The sequence below is a fragment of the Pseudophryne corroboree genome, chromosome 6, assembly GCF_028390025.1.
Source record: "Pseudophryne corroboree isolate aPseCor3 chromosome 6, aPseCor3.hap2, whole genome shotgun sequence".
Taxonomy (NCBI): domain Eukaryota; kingdom Metazoa; phylum Chordata; class Amphibia; order Anura; family Myobatrachidae; genus Pseudophryne; species Pseudophryne corroboree.
This window is the reverse complement of record NC_086449.1, coordinates 151,062,906-151,089,718: the sequence shown is the minus strand read 5'-3', so window position 1 is coordinate 151,089,718 and position 26,813 is coordinate 151,062,906. Positions and strand designations below refer to the sequence as shown.

Below are 26,813 nucleotides of genomic sequence, written 5' to 3'. Positions count from 1 at the left end.
GGGACGCTGTTGGGCTGACACCCAGTGCACAACGTTGTATACTGAGATGTCCCAATGCATCTATGTGACCCAGCAAATTGGACCACTATTGGTCACTTGAGGAGCTCCTCAGTAGATGCTGTAAGTTCTTCCATCCTGAACGATGCTGACCTGAAGCCATTTCCAACATTTATTAAGCTCTAGTTCCACTCTGGCATATTTTGATTTCAGCCCTGGTTTGTTTGGAGGGTCTTGATCCCCACCCTGGATCCTTTCTCCCCCACCGGGATATTTTTCATTGGTCATTTCTGGAGATATGATTTCAGATTTCTCATAGAGGATTTTAACTTGGGTGGAAGAAGAGCTGGAGACCAGGGTGATTTGCATGCCCAGTGCCACGGACCCCGTGCAGGGGGAAGGTGGCCTACCATGGGGATCCAGGGAATGGAACTATTTGCTATTGCTGTGGTTATAGTACTGTTTGTAGCTGTCCTCAAGCAATTTGGGATATTGGAACCAATGTCTATGGAAGGTAATTAATCACCATTTATATCATTTATATAAACCAATCTACTTGCACCAATATATTTGCATGCCAGATGGGACTTTTAATTGGGAAAAAAGGTAGCAGCACTAATGGGAAACGGGAAATACAAGTTGAAGGTGGTTTATGACTCTTTTTTTTTTGTATCTGAAAATGCTTTGGATATGGTCGATATACTGTATGTCCCTAAAATACCCTTGATGTTTGTAAGAATTACTCCGATTTCTGAAAGCAGACTAAAAGCAGATTCACCAACTTTCTTTTAGATGCAACAACACATATGGATTGCAGTTCTAATGATTTATGGGAATTTGCTTTCTACCCACAGAACAAACATAGAAAGAAAACTCATTTTTATCTTGTGTACTCCAATAATAACTCCTAAGTGGCAAACACAGGAAGCAGCGAGAGCTGGCACATCTCATATAGCTTTTATGTAAATCAATCTGCAATGTGAATCAGCAGCTGAGGGAAAGTCAGATCTGTGGGCTATACTGCAGGGTCATACTGGTCAGTAGTGTGACCCAGCGCAGGAATTGTCCAGTGCCAAATATATCTGCGTCGGACTGGTACCTATCACCACAGGCCCAGAGTTATCAAGCCTTGGAGAGTGATAAATTGCACGGTGGTAAAGTACCAACCAATCAGCTCCTAACTGTCATTTTTCAAACACAGACTGTAACATGGCAGTTAGGAGCTGATTGGTTGGTACTTTTATCACCGTGCAATTTATCACTCTCCAAGGCTTGATAAATCTCGGCCATAGTTTGTTATTTCCAAAATAACTAAGAAGGCAGCAAGTCAGGTAAGAACAGAAATACATTACTAGGGTATTACTTAGATAGACGGAAGGAGATTCTCACCAATATGTCTCCGCCATGTTTAGCCACGCACATCCCCAAAAATTACAGTAGCACACTTTTCATAAGCAGGTGCCAGCACTCTGACCATGCAGACAACGTTCCAAAGGCACTTGCGGAATCTGCCCCAGAAATGAATTCCCCACTAAGAACACAACAGTATTTAACATATAGATATAGGATCCTCTGTTATGAAAACTTATATACGAATGTTTAGATTTTTGGGAATTTTTCAGTGCAGGAATTTGAAAATCAATGTAATCAAGCTACTGCACCAATTAAGCGAGTAGTAAAAAAAATATACAGCAGATATCAATCTGATTGACGCAAATAAATAAATATGTAGATTTATGAATGCAGATATAGCTGAAACGAATTAGGATACAAAATAAATTGCACCATCATATGCTCTGTGATTTAGGGGTCTATTTACTAAGCTTTGGATGGAGATAAAGTCGCTGGAGATAAAGTATCAGCCAATCACCTCCTAACCGCCATGCCACAGACGGTGTTTGAAAAATGACAGTTAGGAGCTGATTGGCTGGTACTTTATCTTCAGCGACTTTATCTCCATCCAAGGCTTAGTAAATAGACCCCTTAATGTTTGATACAATCATATTGCCCTTAGCACATGTGCATCTTTGCGTGTGCTGTGGATTTGATCTGCGGGACAAACAATCAAGGTGGCCAACTTGGAATCCATTCGCATGGACAGCATGTGCATGCATTCTTAATGCAGTTTGATTGTTGGATCACGACAATTTGATTTACAGCAGTTTGATCTGTGCAATTCGGCACCACACATCATGTCACTAAATTGTTTGGAAATCCAATTGCAAAGCACCATGTGCAGATATGTCACCTGACTCACTTTATCCAATAGCTAATAACCATAGCACTGAAAATGTAACTGAATGAAACTTGGTCAATGAAATTATATAAAATAATTCTTAATTTCAGTTAATGAATTAAACTCAAGTTGATTCCATTAGAAACATAAAAGACAGTGTTCAGGAACATACAGACAGCTACGGGATTCATTGATACACAAAAAACAACAGGTGATACATATAGTACGTACAAACATAAACAAAGTAGCAAAAGGTACACTAGCGCTGTTCTGGGTTCTATGCTCTTCTATCCTGGATCCGGGAAGCAGTTAGCTTCCCAACAGACGGGATCCCGGCATCCGATATACCGAAGCCGGGATCCCGAAGTAGGAAGTAATGCCGGTGTTGAGATACAGACGTCGCACGGGATGTCGGCGTCATATTACCAACAGCCGGCATCCCAATTGTCTGGACAGCATGGCGCGCTGGCATCCTGCCACGCGGGGGTGGGGGTGTTTAGGTTTAGAAGAAGAGGAGTTAGGGTTAGGCTGCAGGGCTGGCAAAGGTTAGGGTTAGGGACCGGGGAGGGAGGGTTAGGGTAAGGCACATAGAAGGATATTAGGGTTAGGCATCAAGTGGGAAGGATTAGGTTTAGGCAGCGGGGTAGGAAGGGTTAGGGTTAGGCACAAAGCGGGGAGGGTTAGGGGTAGGCACCCACAAGAGAGGGCTAGGGTTTGGGTAGGGGGGTTAGGGGGCTTACTGGGGGACCCCTGGATCCATCAGCCTAGACAGAGCCACACCACACAAACTTTAAGGTCCAGGCTGCTCCTTTACATACTGTAACTCTGGATCCGGAGCTATTAATATTAGTTTTTCTATTATGTTTACTGTTCATATTCAGTATTTAATGTAATTGTATATTTCATTTCAACATTTGGGGCAAGCAGAAGGAGGAGAAGCTCCATAAATCAATCTCCAAGCTCCGGAGGCCTAAACCATTCTGATTTCAACTCCAGCTCTGGGTTATCAGATTTTACTCTGGCTCCAGTTACTAGGCTGGAGTTGTGTTCATCCATACTCTGTGTAACATTACGGGCCTGATTCTGAGTGGGAAGTAAAGCGACTGCACATACAGATTGGCAGACAGATTTACTACCTTATGCTAATGCAAGTCTTCACAAGGCTTCATACGTCCAGTCGCACTGCCCACTGTTTTTCAGTCTACCGCTCCAACAGTCATTAGTCTCAGCAGTGTCACCTACCCCATTTAGAGTGTAAAAGACCCGCAAAAGCAGGTATCCCTTTGTCATATCCATGGCTCACATCAGCACGTACATCTTGGCTACTTCTCCATGACACTCCCAAGAATCAGATATCTTGCATGTGTGTGCTCACAAGGTGGCCTCCCAGTTGACACCAAGAAACTCCAGTTTTATGGTCAGAGATCTGCCTGCGCACGAAAATCTCCGTCAAGTGTGTAGAATGGTGCAGAGCTTGTGCAGTTTTGCTAAACATCGCAAGATGCGTTCACTTTCGGACTTCCAAGCGACTCAGAATCAGATCCTATGTTGGCAGAGTGGACAGTATGTCTTCTATTTAAAGGCTTGTTTAAAACACCTAATATACAAGTTTGTTTTCAGAAAAGAGCAGCTGATAAAAAAAGTTTAAAAAGTTTAACAGCACAGATCCAGGTTAAGGTGTGTACACACAGTGAGATAAATCTGTAAGATTTTTACTATATAGTCAAAATCTTATGAGAAGTTGGTGCATATCTCAAGGTGTTAGGTAGCTTGCGATACAGAGTCGTTCCCGATGCGCACTCCCGCGGGGTTGGTATCGTAAGGCAAGTCAATCTTGACTATCTAGTGCACAGGTTCTCAAACTCGGTCCTCAGGACCCCACACGGTGCAGGTTTTGCAGGTTTCCTCACAAAATCACAAGTGAAATAATTAGCTCCACCTTTGGACCTTTTAAAATGTGTCAGTGAGTAATTAATTCACCTGTGCACCTGCTGGGTTACCTGCAAAACATGCACTGTGTGGGGTACTAAGGACCGAGTTTGAGAACCACTGATCTAGTGTACTATCTAGTACAAAGTATAGTCAAAATTGGCACTTAGTCAAAATTGTATATAGACAAAATCTCAAGCACAGATAGCCAAAATCTGTACTATCTGTGCTATCTGGGGGAGTTCAAGGGAAATCGCATAGTCAAAATCGGGCATAGAAGGGATCAAACACCTTTAGATAAATGTGTTACTTCCTGTAACTGAACCCATTTAGGAGTTGCTGGTCCCAATCACAGTCCTCAAGGCACACTAACAGTTTAAGGAAAGTCATGTCTGAGCACAGATGACTTATATATCTTTCAGACCAAAGTACCGTGGCAGTGAGAAAGGGGTATTAATTAGTACCTCAGTTATTATGATTTAACCATCTGTTATCAAGCATGGGGATCAATAAAACCTTGATTGTTAGTGTGCCTTGGGGACCAAGGTTGGGAATCATTGTTAGAACAATATCTTTATTAGTGTTGGTAGCGGGTCATCCGGAGTCCTAACTAGTTTTGGCCTGCAAAGGCTCTTACTCAGAGGCATGACCCAATGAATAAATAGTTTTCTTCTCTATGCTCAGTGACTAGATGCGCCAGACTGCCTCAGAGTAGACTTGGCATCATGAAAAAGTCTGGTGGTGCTTTGGTATATAAAAATGTAATTGCATTTAAAATGTAGATCTGGCCACCTTTAGGAAAATATGAGGGAGGGGGATTTTGGACTGTACACCCAAATGACACATACAGGGGGTAATTCAGACCTGATCGCTAGGGTGCATTTTTTGCATCCCTGCAATCAGATAGTCACCGCCTACAGGAGGAGGGTATATGGTGTGTGTAGGTGTGTGTTCGCTTTTGTAGGAGACCTGCACAAACATCAGTTTGTGAAGTCTCTGCACTGCCCAGGACTTACTCAGCGGCTGCATTTGCTTCATGCTGATCGGGGCCGTAGCTGACGTCAGACACCCTCCCTCAAAACGCCTGGTCCCTCCTGTGTTTTTTTGGATACTCCTGTAAAACGGTCAGTTGCCACTCACAAGCGGCCTATTCATGTCAATCACCTTGCGATCGATTTTTTTGCACCATCCCGTCGCTAGGCACCAATGCCCGGTGCAGTCGTCTGATGCGCCGGTGCATACGCATGCGCAGTTCAGATCTGATTGCCCACTGTGTGAAAACGCACAGCAGTGATCAGGTCTGAATTACCCCCATAATAAGAGGTGCTATTATGCCAAGACTTGTAGTTCCACAAAGAAAGAGAAAACATAGTGCCAATGCACACTCTATAATGCCAAGCACTGCTAGTCAGAATAATTATAATAAACTCAGCAATCTAACATAGAGCAAACTCAAGGTCTTTGGCATACTTTTTGGCTCGAAAATACCAGCCCATCAACCAGCATCTAGGTGACCTTGGGCCTAATTCAGGCCTGATCGTAGTAGCAAATTTGTTAGCAGATGGGGCAAAACCATGTGCACTGCATGGGGGTGCAGATATAATATGTGCAGAGAGAGTTAGATTTGGGTGGGATGTGTTCAAACTGAAATCTAAATTGCAGTGTAAAAATAAAGCAGCCAGTATTTACCCTGCACAGAAACAATATAACTAGTGATGAGCGGGTTCGGTTCCTCGGAAACCGAACCCCCCCGAACTTCACCCATTTTACACGGGTCTAAGGCATACTTGGATTCTCCCGTATGGCTCGGTTAACCCGAGCGCGCCCGAACGTCATCATCCCGCTGTCGGATTCTCGCGAGATTCGCGAGATTCGGATTCTATATAAGCAGCCGCGCGTCGCCACCATTTTCACTCGTGCATTGGAAATGTTAGGGAGAGGACGTGGCTGGCGTCCTCTCCGTTTATTAATCTTAATTAATTCTTGATGCAAAAATATTTGTGCTTATTGCTTAAATTGTGGGGACTGGGGAGCAGCTGTATTATATAGGAGGAGTACAGTGCAAAGTTTTGCTGACAGTGACCACTGACCACCAGTATACGTTGTCTGCCTGAAAAACACTCCATATCTGTGCTCAGTGGGCTGCATATATCTGTGCTCACACTGCTTAATTGTGGGGACTGGGGAGCAGCTGTATTATATAGGAGGAGTACAGTGCAGAGTTTTGCTGACAGTGACCACCAGTATACGTTGTCTGCCTGAAAAACACTCCATATCTGTGCTCAGTGTGCTGCATATATCTGTGCTCACACTGCTTTATTGTGGGGACTGGGGACCACCAGTATATTATATAGGAGGAGTACAGTGCAGAGTTTTGCTGACAGTGACCACCAGTATACGTTGTCTGCCTGAAAAACACTCCATATCTGTGCTCAGTGTGCTGCATATATCTGTGCTCACACTGCTTTATTGTGGGGACTGGGGACCAGCAGTATTATATAGGAGGAGTACAGTGCAGAGTTTTGCTGGCAGTGACCACCAGTATACGTTGTCTGCCTGAAAAACACTCCATATCTGTGCTCAGTGTGCTGCATATATCTGTGCTCACACTGCTTTATTGTGGGGACTGGGGACCACCAGTATATTATATAGGAGGAGTACAGTGCAGAGTTTTGCTGACAGTGACCACCAGTATACGTTGTCTGCCTGAAAAACACTCCATATCTGTGCTCAGTGTGCTGCATATATCTGTGCTCACACTGCTTTATTGTGGGGACTGGGGACCAGCAGTATTATATAGGAGGAGTACAGTGCAGAGTTTTGCTGACAGTGACCACCAGTATATATAGCAGTACGGTACGGAAGGCCACTGCTCTACCTACCTCTGTGTCGTCAAGTATACTATCCATCTAGATTCTATACCTGTGGTGCATTTTAGTTTTGCAGTTTGCTGACAGTGACCACCAGTATATATAGCAGTACGGTACGGAAGGCCACTGCTCTACCTACCTCTGTGTCATCAAGTATACTATCCATCTAGATTCTATACCTGTGGTGCATTTTAGTTTTGCAGTTTGCTGACAGTGACCACCAGTATATATAGCAGTACGGTACGGAAGGCCACTGCTCTACCTACCTCTGTGTCGTCAAGTATACTATCCATCCATACCTGTGGTGCATTTCAGTTGTGCGCAGTATATATAGTAGTAGTAGGCCATTGCTATTGATACTGGCATATAATTCCACACATTAAAAAATGGAGAACAAAAATTTGGAGGTTAAAATAGGGAAAGATCAAGATCCACTTCCACCTCGTGCTGAAGCTGCTGCCACTAGTCATGTCCGAGACGATGAAATGCCATCAACGTCGTCTGCCAAGGCCGATGCCCAATGTCATAGTAGAGAGCATGTAAAATCCAAAAAACAAAAGTTCAGTAAAATGACCCAAAAATCAAAATTGAAAGCGTCTGATGAGAAGTGTAAACTTGCCAATATGCCTTTTACGGCACGGAGTGGCAAGGAACGGCTGAGGCCCTGGCCTATGTTCATGGCTAGTGGTTCAGATTCACATGAGGAATGAAGCACTCATCCTCTCGCTAGAAAACTGCAGTGCCACTCCTAGATGGGCCAGGTAATTGTGTCGGCCACTTGTGTCGCTTAGCTTCGTCACACAGCGACCTTGGTGCGCCTCTTTTTTTCTTTGCATCCTGTGCTGTTTGGGGACTATTTTTTTTGAAGTGCCATCCTGCCTGACACTGCAGTGCCACTCCTAGATGGGCCAGGTGTTTGTGTCGGCCACTTGGGTCGCTTAGCTTAGTCACACAGCTACCTCATTGCGCCTCTTTTTTTCTTTGCATCATGTGCTGTTTGGGGACAATTTTTTTTAAGTGCCATCCTGCCTGACACTGCAGTGCCACTCCTAGATGGGCCAGGTGTTTGTGTCGGCCACTTGTGTCGCTTAGCTTAGTCACACAGCGACCTTGGTGCGCCTCTTTTTTTCTTTGCATCATGTGCTGTTTGGGGACTATTTTTTTGAAGTGTCATCCTGCCTGACACTGCAGTGCCACTCCTAGATGGGCCAGGTGTTTGTGTCGGCCACTTGGGTCGCTTAGCTTAGTCACACAGCTACCTCATTGCGCCTCTTTTTTTCTTTGCATCATGTGCTGTTTGGGGACTATTTTTTTGAAGTGCCATCCTGCTTGACACTGCAGTGCCACTCCTAGATGGGTCAGGTGTTTGTGTCGGCCACTTGGGTTGCTTAGCTTAGTCACACAGCTACCTCATTGCGCCTCTTTTGTTCTTTGCATCATGTGCTGTTTGGGGACTATTTTTTTGAAGTGTCATCCTGCCTGACACTGCAGTGCCACTCCTAGATGGGCCAGGTGTTTGTGCCGGCCACTTGTGTCGCTTAGCTTAGTCACACAGCGACCTTGGTGCGCCTCTTTTTTTCTTTGCATCATGTGCTGTTTGGGGACTATTTTTTTTAAGTGCCACCCTGCCTGACACTGCAGTGCCACTCCTAGATGGGCCAGGTGTTTGTGCCGGCCACTTGTGTCGCTTAGCTTAGTCACACAGCGACCTTGGTGCGCCTCTTTTTTTCTTTGCATCATGTACTGTTTGGGGACTATTTTTTTTAAGTGCCACCCTGCCTGACACTGCAGTGCCACTCCTAGATGGGCCAGGTGTTTGTGCCGGCCACTTGTGTCGCTTAGCTTAGTCACACAGCGACCTTGGTGCGCCTCTTTTTTTCTTTGCATCATGTGCTGTTTGGGGACTATTTTTTTTAAGTGCCACCCTGCCTGACACTGCAGTGCCACTCCTAGATGGGCCAGGTGTTTGTGCCGGCCACTTGTGTCGCTTAGCTTAGTCACACAGCGACCTTGGTGCGCCTCTTTTTTTCTTTGCATCATGTGCTGTTTGGGGACTATTTTTTTGAAGTGCCATCCTGGCTGACACTGCAGTGCCACTCCTAGATGGGCCAGGTGTTTGTGTCGGCCACTTGGGTCGCTTAGCTTAGCCATCCAGCGTCCTTGGTGCAAATTTTAGGACTAAAAATAATATTGTGAGGTGTTCAGAATAGACTGAAAATGAGTGTAAATTATGGTTATTGAGGTTAATAATACTATGGGATCAAAATGACCCCCAAATTCTATGATTTAAGCTGTTTTTGAGGGGTTTTTGTAAAAAACACCCGAATCCAAAACACACCCGAATCCGACAAAAAATTTTCAGGGAGGTTTTGCCAAAACGCGTCCGAATCCAAAACACGGCCGCGGAACCGAATACAAAACCAAAACACAAAACCCGAAAAATTTCCGGTGCACATCACTAAATATAACCCGCTCAAATCTAACTCTCTCTGCACATGTTATATCTGCCCTCTCCCCCCCACCCCCCTGCAGTGCACATGGGCCCTCATTCCGAGTTGATCGGTCGCAAGGCGAATTTAGCAGAGTTACACACGCTAAGCCTACGCCTACTGGGAGTGAATCTTAGCTTCTTAAAATTGCGACCGATGTATTCGCAATATTGCGATTACAAACTACTTTGCAGTTTCTGAGTAACTTCAACCTTACTCTGCCTGTGCGATCAGTTCAGTGCTTGTCGTTCCTGGTTTGACGTCACAAACACACCCAGCGTTCACTCAGACACTCCCCCGTATCGTCAGCCACTCCTGCGTTTTTTCCGGAAACGGTAGCGTTTTTATCCACACGCCCATAAAACGCCGTGTTTCCGCCCAGTAACACCCATTTCCTGTCAATCACATTACGATCGCCGGAGCGATGAAAAAGCCGTGAGTAAAAATACTATCTTCATTGTTAAATTACTTGTCGCAGTGCGAATATTGCGCATGCGTACTAAGCGGATTTTCATTGCGATGCGATGAAAAATACCGAGCGAACGACTCGGAATGAGGGCCATGGTTTTGCCCAACTGCTAACAAATTTGCTGCTACGATCAGGTCTGAATTAGGCCCCTTGTCTCTGGCCCAAAAAAGTTTCACGCTGTAAAAACAGGACTTTACCGCAATTTTATTTATCGCTATTTTTTCCTTGGCTAATTAAATTATGCTTTGTTTCTACAGTGTGATATAAAAAAAAACCCAGTTTTCGTGATCGCAGCCGCAAAGACGGCTCATGTGGAAAATTCCTGATACTGCTGGCTTCAGTAGCCCCCGGAGAACAAGCACGGCTAATTGAATCGCCCCCTAAATCAGTGCAGGAAAGGTTAATATTTGTAGTGTTTAACCAATACAATCTACATAGATATTTCAGAAATTGAACACACTCACAACTAATATTCTCTAGTCTAGGGTATAGTTACTAAGCCTTGGAGAGAGATAAAGTGGATGGAGATAAAGTACCAACCAGCTAGCTCCTAACTGTCATTTTTTAAACACAGGGGAAGATGTACTAAGCCTTGAAAATAATTTAATGACGATAAAGTAAAAGCCAATCAGCTCCTAACTGCCATGTTACAGGCTGGGTTTTTAAAATGACAGGAGCTGGTTGGTTGGTACTTTGGTGGTCATTCCGAGTTGATCGTTAGCTGCCGTCGTTCGCAGCACAGTGATCAGGCTAAAAATCGGCGCGTATGTGGCTCAATGCACACCAGTGGCGTGCGGTGAGGTCAGTGGCTGGTGAGGCACTACAGCCATAATGTCCGCCGAATCTGCCGATGACCCCTACCGCCACCGAGCCAATGCCCGCTACTGCCCCTGAGTCGATGCCCGCTGCCACCGCCACCGGCTTACAAACTCGGCCACCATAAACTGACCCATCCCTCCGCCACTAATTTGCATCTCACTCCGATGCAGCCAATGCCCGCTGCCTGCCTGCCTCTCATACTTGTGATATATTGTAAATTTTTATAGAAAAAAAATGAGTGTTTGGTACTGGGAAGGGAGTGGGAGGAGGACATAAATGCAATTCTGTTGTCCAGGGCTTCCATTAACTTAATGGAGAAGGGTCTGAATGGGTTAAAAAATGTAAAAAAAAAAAAATGCGTGAGGTCCCCCCTCCTAAGTATAACCAGCCTCGTGCTCTTTGAGCCGGTCCTGGTTGTTTAAATACTGGGGAAAAATTGGACAGGGGTTCCCCGTATTTAGACAACCAGCACCGGGCTCTTAGTCCGGTCCTGGTTCCAAAAATACGGGGGACAAAAGATGTAGGGGTCCCCCGTATTTTTAAAACCAGCACTGGGCTCCACTAGCCAGGGACATAATGCCACAGCCGGGGGACACATTTACGTAGGTCCCTGCGGCCGTGGCATTACCCCCCCAACTAGTCACCCCTGGCCGGGGTTCCCTGGAGGAGTGGGGACCCCTTAAAACAAGGGGTCAGTGGCGCACCCAGGGGGGGTTTCCGAGTACCCAGAAACCCCCTCCACTAAAAAAAAAAAAAAAAAAAAAAAAAATTTTTTTTTTTTTTAAGCTGCATGAGTATTATTAATGACTGTCTAGCATCCTCTGCAGCCTGCTGTCTTCCTGGTGGCACTTGCAAGTGCAATAAAAGTTTACTTTATTTTAATTATAGTACATATATATCCATGTGCCCACATATATACACATGTATATTAGAGATGAGCGGGTTCGGTTTCTTTGAATCCGAACCCGCACGAACTTCACTTTTTTTTTCACGGGTCCGAGCGACTCGGATCTTCCCGCCTTGCTCGGTTAACCCGAGCGCGCCCGAACGTCATCATGACGCTGTCGGATTCTCGCGAGACTCGGATTCTATATAAGGAGCCACGCGTCGCCGCCATTTTCACACGTGCATTGAGATTCATAGGGAGAGGACGTGGCTGGCGTCCTCTCCATTTAGATTAGATTTAGAAGAGAGAGAGAGAGAGAGATTGCTGTGATACTGTAGATTAGAAGAGAGTGCAGACAGAGTTTAGTGACTGACGACCACAGTGACCAGTGACCACCAGAGACAGTGCAGTTGTTTGTTTTATTTAATATATCCGTTCTCTGCCTGAAAAAAACGATACACAGTCACACAGTGACTCAGTCTGTGTGCACTGCTCAGCCCAGTGTGCTGCACATCAATGTATTGTATATAAAGCTTATAATTGTGGGGGAGACTGGGGAGCACTGCAGGTTGTTATAGCAGGAGCCAGGAGTACATGATAAATAATATTATATTAAAATTAAACAGTGCACACTTTTGCTGCAGGAGTGCCACTGCCAGTGTGACTAGTGGTGACCAGTGCCTGACCACCAGTATATTAGTAGTATTGTATACTATCTCTTTATCAACCAGTCTATATTAGCAGCAGACACAGTACAGTGCGGTAGTTCACGGCTGTGGCTACCTCTGTGTCGGCACTCGGCAGGCAGTCCGTCCATCCATAATTGTATTATAATATATACCACCTAACCGTGTTTTTTTTTTCATTCTTTATACCGTCGTCATACTAGTTGTTACGAGTATACTACTATCTCTTTATCAACCAGTGTACAGTGCGGTAGTTCACGGCTGTGGCTACCTCTGTGTCGGCACTCGGCAGGCAGTCCGTCCATCCATAATTGTATTATATACCACCTAACCGTGGTTTTTTTATACCACCTAACCGTGGCAGTCCGTCCATAATTGTATACTAGTATCCAATCCATCCATCTCCATTGTTTACCTGAGGTGCCTTTTAGTTCTGCCTATAAAATATGGAGAACAAAAAAGTTGAGGTTCCAAAATTAGGGAAAGATCAAGATCCACTTCCACCTCGTGCTGAAGCTGCTGCCACTAGTCATGGCCGAGACGATGAAATGCCAGCAACGTCGTCTGCCAAGGCCGATGCCCAATGTCATAGTACAGAGCATGTCAAATCCAAAACACCAAATATCAGAAAAAAAAGGACTCCAAAACCTAAAATAAAATTGTCGGAGGAGAAGCGTAAACTTGCCAATATGCCATTTACCACACGGAGTGGCAAGGAACGGCTGAGGCCCTGGCCTATGTTCATGGCTAGTGGTTCAGCTTCACATGAGGATGGAAGCACTCAGCCTCTCGCTAGAAAACTGAAAAGACTCAAGCTGGCAAAAGCACCGCAAAGAACTGTGCGTTCTTTGAAATCCCAAATCCACAAGGAGAGTCCAATTGTGTCGGTTGCGATGCCTGACCTTCCCAACACTGGACGTGAAGAGCATGCGCCTTCCACCATTTGCACGCCCCCTGCAAGTGCTGGAAGGAGCACCCGCAGTCCAGTTCCTGATAGTCAGATTGAAGATGTCAGTGTTGAAGTACACCAGGATGAGGAGGATATGGGTGTTGCTGGCGCTGGGGAGGAAATTGACCAGGAGGATTCTGATGGTGAGGTGGTTTGTTTAAGTCAGGCACCCGGGGAGACACCTGTTGTCCGTGGGAGGAATATGGCCGTTGACATGCCAGGTGAAAATACCAAAAAAATCAGCTCTTCGGTGTGGAGGTATTTCACCAGAAATGCGGACAACAGGTGTCAAGCCGTGTGTTCCCTTTGTCAAGCTGTAATAAGTAGGGGTAAGGACGTTAACCACCTCGGAACATCCTCCCTTATACGTCACCTGCAGCGCATTCATAATAAGTCAGTGACAAGTTCAAAAACTTTGGGTGACAGCGGAAGCAGTCCACTGACCAGTAAATCCCTTCCTCTTGTAACCAAGCTCACGCAAACCACCCCACCAACTCCCTCAGTGTCAATTTCCTCCTTCCCCAGGAATGCCAATAGTCCTGCAGGCCATGTCACTGGCAAGTCTGACGAGTCCTCTCCTGCCTGGGATTCCTCCGATGCATCCTTGCGTGTAACGCCTACTGCTGCTGGCGCTGCTGTTGTTGCCGCTGGGAGTCGATGGTCATCCCAGAGGGGAAGTCGTAAGCCCACTTGTACTACTTCCAGTAAGCAATTGACTGTTCAACAGTCCTTTGCGAGGAAGATGAAATATCACAGCAGTCATCCTACTGCAAAGCGGATAACTGAGTCCTTGACAACTATGTTGGTGTTAGACGTGCGTCCGGTATCCGCCGTTAGTTCACAGGGAACTAGACAATTTATTGAGGCAGTGTGCCCCCGTTACCAAATACCATCTAGGTTCCACTTCTCTAGGCAGGCGATACCGAGAATGTACACGGACGTCAGAAAAAGACTCACCAGTGTCCTAAAAAATGCAGTTGTACCCAATGTCCACTTAACCACGGACATGTGGACAAGTGGAGCAGGGCAGGGTCAGGACTATATGACTGTGACAGCCCACTGGGTAGATGTATGGACTCCCGCCGCAAGAACAGCAGCGGCGGCACCAGTAGCAGCATCTCGCAAACGCCAACTCTTTCCTAGGCAGGCTACGCTTTGTATCACCGCTTTCCAGAATACGCACACAGCTGAAAACCTCTTACGGCAACTGAGGAAGATCATCGCGGAATGGCTTACCCCAATTGGACTCTCCTGTGGATTTGTGGCATCGGACAACGCCAGCAATATTGTGTGTGCATTAAATATGGGCAAATTCCAGCACGTCCCATGTTTTGCACATACCTTGAATTTGGTGGTGCAGAATTTTTTAAAAAACGACAGGGGCGTGCAAGAGATGCTGTCGGTGGCCAGAAAAATTGCGGGACACTTTCGGCGTACAGGCACCACGTACAGAAGACTGGAGCACCACCAAAAACTACTGAACCTGCCCTGCCATCATCTGAAGCAAGAAGTGGTAACGAGGTGGAATTCAACCCTCTATATGCTTCAGAGGTTGGAGGAGCAGCAAAAGGCCATTCAAGCCTATACAATTGAGCACGATATAGGAGATGGAATGCACCTGTCTCAAGTGCAGTGGAGAATGATTTCAACGTTGTGCAAGGTTCTGATGCCCTTTGAACTTGCCACACGTGAAGTCAGTTCAGACACTGCCAGCCTGAGTCAGGTCATTCCCCTCATCAGGCTTTTGCAGAAGAAGCTGGAGGCATTGAAGAAGGAGCTAACACGGAGCGATTCCGCTAGGCATGTGGGACTTGTGGATGCAGCCCTTAATTCGCTTAACAAGGATTCACGGGTGGTCAATCTGTTGAAATCAGAGCACTACATTTTGGCCACCGTGCTCGATCCTAGATTTAAAGCCTACCTTGGATCTCTCTTTCCGGCAGACACAGGTCTGCTGGGGTTGAAAGACCTGCTGGTGACAAAATTGTCAAGTCAAGCGGAACGCGACCTGTCAACATCTCCTCCTTCACATTCTCCCGCAACTGGGGGTGCGAGGAAAAGGCTCAGAATTCCGAGCCCACCCGCTGGCGGTGATGCAGGGCAGTCTGGAGCGACTGCTGATGCTGACATCTGGTCCGGACTGAAGGACCTGACAACGATTACGGACATGTCGTCTACTGTCACTGCATATGATTCTCTCAACATTGATAGAATGGTGGAGGATTATATGAGTGACCGCATCCAAGTAGGCACGTCACACAGTCCGTACTTATACTGGCAGGAAAAAGAGGCAATTTGGAGGCCCTTGCACAAACTGGCTTTATTCTACCTAAGTTGCCCTCCCACAAGTGTGTACTCTGAAAGAGTGTTTAGTGCCGCCGCTCACCTTGTCAGCAATCGGCGTACGAGGTTACATCCAGAAAATGTGGAGAAGATGATGTTCATTAAAATGAATTATAATCAATTCCTCCGCGGAGACATTGACCAGCAGCAATTGCCTCCACAAAGTACACAGGGAGCTGAGATGGTGGATTCCAGTGGGGACGAATTGATAATCTGTGAGGAGGGGGATGTACACGGTGATATATCGGAGGGTGAAGATGAGGTGGACATCTTGCCTCTGTAGAGCCAGTTTGTGCAAGGAGAGATTAATTGCTTCTTTTTTGGGGGGGGTCCAAACCAACCCGTCATATCAGTCACAGTCGTGTGGCAGACCCTGTCACTGAAATGATGGGTTGGTTAAAGTGTGCATGTCCTGTTTTGTTTATACAACATAAGGGTGGGTGGGAGGGCCCAAGGATAATTCCATCTTGCACCTCTTTTTTCTTTTCTTTTTCTTTGCATCATGTGCTGATTGGGGAGGGTTTTTTGGAAGGGACATCCTGCGTGACACTGCAGTGCCACTCCTAGATGGGCCCGGTGTTTGTGTCGGCCACTAGGGTCGCTAATCTTACTCACACAGCTACCTCATTGCGCCTCTTTTTTTCTTTGCGTCATGTGCTGTTTGGGGAGGGTTTTTTGGAAGGGACATCCTGCGTGACACTGCAGTGCCACTCCTAGATGTGCCCGGTGTTTGTGTCGGCCACTAGGGTCGCTAATCTTACTCACACAGCTACCTCATTGCGCCTCTTTTTTTCTTTGCGTCATGTGCTGTTTGGGGAGGGTTTTTTGGAAGGGACATCCTGCGTGATACCGGCTTTCCAACCGCCGGCTTTCCAACAGTGTGCTACACGCGCCACACTATTCTATTCTCCCTCCAGGGGGGTCGTGGACCCCCACGAGGGAGAATAAGTGTCGGTATGCCGGCGGTCAGGCTCCCGGCGCCGGTATGCTGGTCGCCGGGAGCCCAACCGCCGGCATACTGAAGACCACCCATGTATATGTATGTGTGTGTGTATGTGTATGTGTATATATATATATATATATATATATATATGTATGTGTGTGTAGAGATATATATACAGGTTGAGTATCCCTTATCCAAAACGCTTGGGACCAGAGGTATTTTGGATAACGGATTTTTCCGTATTTTGGAATAATTAGATACCATAATGAGATATCATGGTGATGGGACCTAAATCTAAGCACAGAATGCATTTATGTTACATATACACCTTATACACACAGCCTGAAGGTCATTTTTGCCAATATTTTTTATAACTTTGTGCATTAAACAAAGTGTGTCTACATTCACACAATTCAATTATGTTTCATATACACCTTATACACACAGCCTGAAGGTCATGTAATACAATATTATTAATAACTTTGTGTATTAAACAAAGTTTGTGTACATTGAGCCATTAAAAAACAAAGATTTCACTATCTCACTCTCACTCAAAAAAGTCCGTATTTCGGAATATTCCGTATTTCGGAATATATGGATATGGGATACTCAACCTGTGTGTATATATATATATATATATATATATATATATATGTATATATATATACACACACACACACACACACACTAGTTTTACGGACCCAGCATATACTGGGTCACCTCAGTCCCCACCCCCGTGATTGGCTCCGCCCAGTTCTGGAAACCCCCCCATGCAAATCCTGCGTTTGCCACTGAGGGGTCCCCCCCCTCCAGGCACCCAAGGGCCAGGGGTGAAGCCCGAGGCTGTCCCCAGCACCCCTGGGCGGTGGGTGCCAGGCTGATAGTCATGAGTGTTAAAAAAAGAATATTGTTTTTTGTCGTGGAACTACAAGGCCCAGAAAGCCTCCCCCGCTTGCTGGTACTTGGAGAACCTCAAGTACCAGCATTCGGGGAAATAACGGGCTCGCTGGTACTTGTAGTTCTACAACAACAAAAATACCCAAATAAAAACACAACACACACACCGTGAAAGTAAAATTTTATTATAACACACGTACACACTCACACATACTTACCTACATCCCACGCCGAGAATCACGTCCACTTGTCCAGTAGAATCCTATAGCGGACCTGTAAAAATGAGAGATTACTTAACTACATCCCACGCCGAGAATCACGTCCAGTAGAATCCAACAGTGGGACCTGTAAAAGTGAATGAAAATAAGGAGTTACAGAGGGGGGGAAAAGGAGAGAGAGAGAGAGAGAGAGAGAGAGAGAGAAAACACATACCTGCTGCTGTTGTCTGCGGACGGACCAGCCGCCCGGAGAGAGCCGCACACAGTACAAGCAGTCAGCGGGAGGGGAGGACGGAGCCGCCGGACTCTGGCAGCTGTCAGGTGCCTATGTGCGGGAGGGGGGGACGGGGCCAGCGGAGCATAACAGGGGAGAGCAGCAGTCACTGCAGACCCACCGCTGCTGCTGCTCCCCTCCCAACTTCTGCCTCCCGTCGCGTCTTGGTGATTGGACAGCGGATCCAGTGCTGGATCCGCAGTCCAATCACAGCTGCCTCGCTGACATGGGGGTGGTGTCCCTGTCAGCGAGGCACTTTTTTCAGTGCCGCTTTGCCATTGTATTTCAATGGGCTTTTACAGCCCGATGCTAGGCTCCGCCCCCCGCTCTCTCCCCGTTCCTATTCTGTATGGGAGGCACTGCTAACAGTGCCTCCCAAAGTAATTTCACCCCCCCAAAAAATATGCCATTACATAAGGAAGATACTTATGACATAGAATATGTGTCATAAGTATCTTCTATGTATTCTTTTACTAATTAATCTACTCTTTTACTAATTAATCACAGGGGAGGCACTGCCTCCCCTGCCTCCCCTGACTGCACGTCCCTGATGCACACGTGCGACGTACTTTCACAAAAGCCGATGCAGTTTCACACAAGAGCTAGTGACGCTTTTCAGTCGCACTGCTGGCCGCAGATTGATTGACAGGAAGTGGGTTTTCTGGGAGGTAACCGACCGTTTTCGGGGAGTGTGTGTAAAAACGCAGGAGTGTCAGATAAAAACGCAGGAGTGGCTGGGGAAACGTAGGCGTGGCTGGCCGAACGCAGAGCGTGTTCGTGACGTCAAAACAGGAAGATCGCAAGCTAGGAGTAGGTCTGCAGCTACTCTGAAACTGCACAATCTTTTTTTGTAGCAGCGCTGCGATCCTTTCGTTCGCACGTCTGCTAAGCTAAGATACACTCCCAGAGGGCGGCGGCTTAGCGTTTGCACGGCTGCTAAAAGCAGCTAGCGAGCGAACAACTCGGAATGAGAGCCTTTATCACTGTGCAATTTATAACATTTCAAAGCTTAGTACATCTGGCCCACAGTCTGTTACGTGGCAGTTAGGAGTTGATTGGCTGGTACTTTATGTCCGTCCACTTTATCTCTCTCTAAGGGCGGGATGTACTAAAGAGAAAATGCGGTAAAACCCCCGTTTTCTGGGATTTTACCGCATTTTCATATGTACTAAGACCCAGCCGCCGGGTTTTCATTGCTGAGGGTATTGCCATCTTTGGATAGCGATAGCCCATAGAAGCCTATGGGCTTCTTATCGTCGGTGCCTGGACCCGGAAGGTAAACTCCTCATCCCCCCAGCAACGCAGCCGGAGGTCCTTCCGGCTGCAGGTGGGAGGAGGAGGCGCCCAGGACAGCCTGCTGCCTGCTTCCCGGCAGCTGAGGAGAGGGAGAGCCCAGGGAGGTGATGGAGAACCCCGCACACCACCTCACAGGTATCGCGGGGGGCCTCCGTCACCGCATTGCGATGTTGATCGCATATGTTAGTACATATTCGATCAACATCGCTGCGAGTGGCGGCGATGTATGTAAATACATCTCACCCTAAGGCTTAGCAAATAGACCCCTCTGTCTTAGTCAAGAACACGCTATTAGACAAATTACTCTTAAAATCATACATGGAAACATTCACCAACTGCTGCACACAGGTCACTGATGTATCTATAATGGAGTGTGGTGCACACAGGCTCTTGGCTCAAGGGGGAGGGGCTGATTGCACAACCTGCTCCTATTGAATCTACTCACCTTGCACCATTTTACCAAAGCTCAGATATTTCAGGGGTGGTAACTGCACACCTGAAGAAGAGAGGTCACCCACTCTTCAGTGCTTGCATTACTAAACTTACCCCTCATGGGGATAAATCATTATTTCCTGTGCAGCCCGTGAACAGTGTTTTCATTTATTTATTATGGAGTTATACTGTATATTGTTTTCAATCCATGTAAGTAAATATCATAATGTGCAATGCTTTCTGGGAGCTAATGTTACACTGGTTATTACAATTCAGCCAGAGGATAGTAAATGTATTCCCCATTTTCTGTCCCCCTACTTACAGTAAGAAGCCTACACACAACACTCAGAGGCTAAACAATGGCCACAGGAGAGGAGCTCATTACATAAAGACAGTACAGATACTGACAGCCAAGATATAATTAAATCAGAGATGTCACCTTTGAAGTTTTAATATTAATTAATCCAGGTCATTTAACAACCTTAATTACTGAACATGATCCTGAATAGTTTAAAAGACGTTTGTTGGAAATATGCTATAGTATGTTGCCAACTGGGCATGACCCCCATGAAACCATAACAATGCAACACACTAACTGCCAGAGCCATTAAGGTACATCGTTTAATTAATGTTTTTTTATTGTTTGATTGGTTTAATTGTCTTTCTTTTACAATGGAATTTAACTCTATCGGTCCAGGTTATTCTTAATGCACTAAGCCAGGCATGTCCAAACTGCGGCCCTCCAGCTGTTGAGAAACTACACATCCCAGCATGCCCTGACACAGCTTTAGTATTTTTTGACAGCAAAACTGTGTCAGGGCATGCTGGGATATGTAGTTTCACAACAGCTGGAGGGCCGCAGTTTGGACATGCCTGCACTAAGCATTCTGCTCGTTAAAGGTCATTCCACAAACCACCACTATATATTTTACTGCATTGCTGGCTGCCTGTAATTTCCTATTATTACACTGGAGTTTTTCTTTGTCCAGCTTCAATTAACGATTTATGATGTGTGGAATATTCTTCCTTTACACACGCAAAACATTGGAATTGGGATCAGCCTCACATACTAGTTCAGCGGCTCTTTAACGCGGTTCTCAAGCTACCCCAACAGTCCAGGTTTTAGGAATATCCATGTTGGTGCACAGATGGCATAATCAAACTGACTGAGGGACTATTAAGTCATCTTTGCCTAAGCATAGATATCCTTAAAACCTGGACTGTTTGGCAACCTTTAGGACTAAGTTTGGTAACCAATGCACTAGACATTTCTCTCTTTCACTTTTAACACAGCATCCCCTAACTTCATAACAAACTGTATGCTATACAACCAAAGCTAACCTAGATCAGAATCTTAAGGTACACTTTGCACCATACCAGAAACCTGGCTCACTTAATAACATTTCAGTTCCATTAGGAACATGTCAGCATCTCTGGTTACATTGTGCAGGTTCTAGAGCAGAAACAGATTGCTGTGCAATTCTAACTTCCTCTGCAAACACTGCCTAAGTGACATGGTATGCGGTAAGGAAAGAGTTAAACACTTAGAGGGTATCCCCCAATAAGAACGCCTCCCCTAACAATGCGTCATTTTACAAAGGAAACTCTGTCCAGGTCCTGAGTGTACTGCGTATACCAAAGCCTTGTCTGCAGCTGGGTCTATATTTAGTAGGGGGGTTAGGATTTGCAGGAAAGTAGAGGAGAGTGCGCTGAAAGATGACACTGCAGTCAGACTGATGATATCTGGATTATCACAGCGCGGGCAATCCCAACACATGACGACAGCACTGGCCTACTGAAAACAAGAATATCGACTTCTTCAAGGAAATCTTATATTCACAGACTCATTATATTCACTATAATCAATGCTCAGTAGAACAAATGCACTGAGGCTGCAGAGTTTGGGAATATGGTTAGATAATATAAAAGGAAAAAAACAGCAAAAGGTCTAGAAAAAAATAAAATAGAGGTAATCAAATATCATGACTACAGCACAGTAATCCACCCAGGCACCATAGATCTACCAAAGGGAAAGAGCTCTGAGCTGCTGTAAGTCCGTATGTACAGAGCTATTGGGAAGAGCATGTAATAACAGCAAAGGTTCTGGAGGAAAGTAACTTGAAGTAATATTACAATGGGAAGAATGGAACTGTGCCCGTAATATACAGTATGTGCCAGGCTTATGTCAGTCATACATGCACCCCAGTACACTCACACCCATCCAGGTCATAAGTACAAGAAATGTTTGTTAACATTTGTTTTGGTAGCAAAAAACGAATACGCTATTAAGTTTAATTTGAATACAAAACCTTTTATAAGGCTGGGTACATGACTGACAGATATGTCACTGGACCCGCCGTTACACAATCACACCACCACGCCCCCTGGGCCATCCACATATACAATTCCGTTGCGCTTTACAATTGGAAATAACAATGATACAACATAATTGGGTAATAACAAACAGTCATAGAGGTAGGAAGGCCCTGCTCGCAAGCTTACAATCTATAGGGAAACACAGTAGGTATGTATACACAAGGATAGGTGTTATCTACTGCATAGTTGTCCACCAGATTGCAAAGGTCCTTGGTGGGCTGTATGATGTGGTCATACAGCAATGATGAACCGGGGTCGAGAGGAAGGATGAGAAGACATGTGAGGATATGTGTGGACTGTGCAGAGTGGATGCAGTTTGATAGGAAGGTTTATGAAAGTTATGTGGGTGGTTCTGGAATTTTATACGCTTGCCTGAGGAGGTGAGTTTTCAGGGAACGCTTGAAGGTTTGGAGACTAGAGGAGAGTCTTATTGTGCGTGGTAGGGCATTCCACAGAGTGGGTGCAGCCCGAAGAAAGTTCTGCAATCGTGAGTGGGAGCGAGTAATGAGTGTAGATGAGAGACGCAGATCTTATACTGCTGCGCTCGCCATTCTTCAGGCACAATATTATATTCCCCCTCCAGGTCCACTGGGATGGTAAAGTATGAACAAGTCGGTTTCAATTAAAAAATCATGAAAAACTCATGTCGACTTTTTGATCCGTCGACATTTTAAATGTCGGTATTTAGACCTTTTCATGATTTTGACCGTCGGTCAACGGTTGTCGGGATTTTGACCGTCGGGATTTTGATTGTAGGTAAATTGACCGCATCCCCATCAAAGATATATAGGCCACTAAAGAGATTTTTAAATGCCCAAAATTCAACCAATTCCCCCTTCCGCTTATTTAACTACAGTAACCCCAGGGCTAAACAGCTGAGGCTGATTCCCCCTGTAACAGTGCAAGTGGGGTGGAAACAGTGAAAACCAGTTCCCAGGCTGGTCACCACAGTGCTGGCTCTGTATCACACGCAGAACCTTACGTTTTATGAATATGCAAAAGATTTCTGTCTGAATTTGTTGTTTTAAGATTTACATTGCTGTGTTTGTGACAATAGTAAACAAGTGATCCGAATATATGTGTGAGCTCATGTAAATAATCTATATACAAATGACAAGTTCTGAGGGGTGGTCTTCAGTTTGCCGACGGCCGGGCTCCCGACGACCAGCATATTGGCACCGGAATCCCGACCGCCGGCATACTGACAGCTTTTCTCCCTCTTGGGGGTCCACGACCCCCCTGGAGGGAGAAAAGATAGCGCCACCGTGCCCGCAGCGAGCCCGCAAGGGGCTCATTTGCACTCACCCAGCTGTCGGTATGCCGGCGGTCGGGATTCCGGCGCCGGTATGCTGGCTGCCGGGAGCCCGACTGCCGGCATAACATACTACACCCGTTCTAACGTTATACATAGTAATTGCTGAGTTCTCATATAATCACTTGGGATCATTAGGAAAACGTGTATATTTTGAGCAATAATGCTAACTGAAATGACACAAATGCATGGTCGAGTCACATTATTATGACCACCCGCTAATAGCCAGAGTAACCGCAGCACAGACAGCAGTAGACAGGCTGAACTGTCATTTTAGAGACACAACTGGTACCACCCAGGTTCATTTTGATGGTGAGCTGCTCCACTGTAGCGTGTCGGTTGGTCCTCACACACCTTCATAGCGGACGTTCACCTCTCACATACTGTAAATGGCACGTGGTGCTCCGTAGTTTTCACGTCAATTATTCGCAATGGTGCCATATGTCCAGTCATGATACACCTTCATCACAGCAGCACGCGAACAGTTCACACACTGCGCTGCTTCAGAAATACTGACACCCTTGGCCTGAAAGCCGATAATCGTCCCTTTTTGCAACTCGGATAAATCGCCCCTTTTACCCATGACAGCAATGAGTCGAGTGATATGTGTGCAGAAGGCCTGTCGCACACCTGATATACCTACCAAGCCACCGCACGACATGTGATGTACTTCATGGGCTACACGCTGCCAACGTCAAATCTATGAGGTAGTCATAATAATGTGACTTGATCGTGTAAAAAATAATACAAATTATAATGGTATAATGTTCCTCAGAGATAAATAATAATTGTATAATGTTGTTATCGGAAACTTTAAAACATGACAGAACCTGATTATCTGAAGATTTCATGAGAGAAGAAAAATAATAGTGAGTTATAGGGAATAATTAGACAGGGGGAGATGTATCAAACCTTGGGGAGTGATAAAGTACCAACCAATTAGCTTCTGTAATTTTTTCAAATACAAACCTGTAAAATGACAGTTAGGAGCTGATTGGTTGGTACTTTATCTTCTTCCAAGGTTTGATACATCTACCCCATAGTGTTATTTGGAACAATAGCAGGAATAATAGATCTTTAACTACTTGATATAATTCATGATACTTGGTACTATGGCTCTTACAAGTGGCCAGCGTTGCCAGTACACTGCTTAGGATGTGACTGTGTAATCCTGTTTTGCAGATAGCAGTGACAGTGAATTGGAACTATCGACAGTGCGTCACCAGCCAGAGGGACTGGAGCAGCTCCAGGCTGTCACCAAATTCACAAAGAAGGAGCTTCAGTCCTTATACAGAGGATTTAAAAATGTGAGCATTGTGCCCACTCATTGTGCCGTAACCTTATACTGGTGCCAGACATGTAAGACACATTATGGCAGACACGCCACTCTGGTTGACTGTGTCATGTTCTACACTTATTCTTGCTGTGTCTATAATACTGTGATTACCATGATATGCCTATTGTCACAATTAAGTTTACCAGCTTTAAATTTGCAACATAACAGTTCAGAGATTTATCCAATACTATAGCAGCTGAGAATTTGCTCACAAAGATGCACCATAGGGCGTACATCGGTGTAACCCTTGGTCACGCAGCATGGATGCTGGAAGTAAAGCTGGCCATACATCAGGACGACCCGCATCCGATGCGAGTCATATCACGATTTCCCTTCAGCCTCCTGGCAGCTCCCTGGCAGTCCCGGATAACACGAGTGACACACACTGTGCTAACGACCCATCATTAAACGACTGATTGTGTGCCTCACAAAAATAAATAAAAAGGTCCAGGGAAATGCCATTCAAATTTGTACGATGTATTTGTATGTGCATAAAATAAAGTACAATGGGGCAGATGTATTAACCTGGAGAAGGCATAAGGAAGTGATAAACTAGTGATAAATGCAAGGTGATAAACACACCAGCCAACCAGCTCCCATATGTAAATTAATAGTTAGGATCTGATTGGCTGGTGCCTTTATCACCTTGCACTTAACACTGCTTTATCACTGGTTTATCACTTCCTTATGCCTTCTCCAGGTTAATACATCTACCCCAATGTGCGTACAATTACGGCAGATAATATGGGCTGCACGTATGATCTGAGGATGCAACATTCTACCCGCAGGACCACGCATCGCATCGTAATCATACCCAAAACATGCAGGATGTGCACATGATGCAGTGTACGAGGCGTCGAAATCGTGTACTTGTACACGATATTGACCTGGTGCATAGCCAGCTTAAGAAGCTGGAGCCATTGTGACATACACCCGAAGCAGTCGTGACACCTGCGTTTGAGTCATCATTCCCCCATTGTGTGAAAACAGTTAGAGAATAATCTAAAACTGTATAACCTGGGGTTCCGGTATGAATGGTCGACCATGTTATGGTCGACAGTCATTAGGTTGACCATTATTGGTCGACATTGACATGGTCGACATGGACACATGGTCGACACATGAAAATGGTCGACACATGAAAGGTCGACATATGAAAAGGTCGACTTGAGTGGTCGACCTAATGACTGTCGACCATAACATGGCTTTCCTCTCCGCTCCGATGCTCTTACCTTAACTACCCAGTTGTTAACATCACGGGGGCTGCACTGCTGCACAGCAAACGGGAATGCCCGTTAATCGGACAAATGCCGATTCACTAGGTGCCGCTGCAGCATGCTCACCTCTCTAATCTCCAGTGTCAAAATTATTTCTTTGCCTAGCATATGCATAGAAGGTTGGAACCCTGCTACACGGCAATACGGGAATGTCCGTCTTAATATATGCTAATTGAACACATACCGTGGCAACATACCTCTGTGTTCCACAGCCTGTTTCCTCTCAGTGAGTATGGGGGTTGGAATGCCCGTTAATCGGACAAATGCCGACTCACTAGGTGTCGTTGCAGTATATTCACTCTCATAGTCTCTGGTGTCCTGAATTAATCTTGTGCCAACACATACACAGAAGGTTGATATATTGCTAGACGATAAATACGGGAATACCCGAGTTGATATAAATATATGCCAGTACAAACATATTTACCCTTGTGTCTCATAGCCCCATATTCTCTAATCAACATACTATTACCAATTGAATGTGTACCATTAACTATATATCATATTAGCCATGAACACCTGTTAAATTTCCATCTATTCATTGATTTGTATCCACGGGAGGCTATCATATTGAGGATATGGCATTGGATAGTATAAATATGACTTGCAATAGAACTATACAATAATTCTATCTACTCCAAACACTTCCCTCAATGATAGTATATTTAACTCTAAGAATGCAGGACACTATTTGACCGAAGTTTATCAATGAATCCTAGTGGATACATTGTTGTCACATATAGCAAGTGTGACACGTGAATTTATTACATCTCCTAAGT

The 26,813-nt window shown here is 45.5% G+C and overlaps 1 protein-coding gene across 5 annotated transcripts in view; it reads left to right on the top strand.

The window, feature by feature from the left end:
- KCNIP3 (potassium voltage-gated channel interacting protein 3) overlaps positions 1-26,813 on the top strand; it is a 246,861-nt gene that overhangs the window by 173,771 nt on the left and 46,277 nt on the right. For 3 of the 5 annotated variants that reach the window (XM_063932044.1, XM_063932043.1, XM_063932042.1), the window contains exon 3: positions 24,604-24,728. In XM_063932044.1, coding sequence (XP_063788114.1) covers positions 24,604-24,728 — 125 coding nt within the window. Of the gene's footprint in view, positions 1-387; positions 512-24,603; positions 24,729-26,813 lie in introns of those variants that run through there. The other 2 variants (XM_063932045.1, XM_063932046.1) reach the window with 2 other exon arrangements.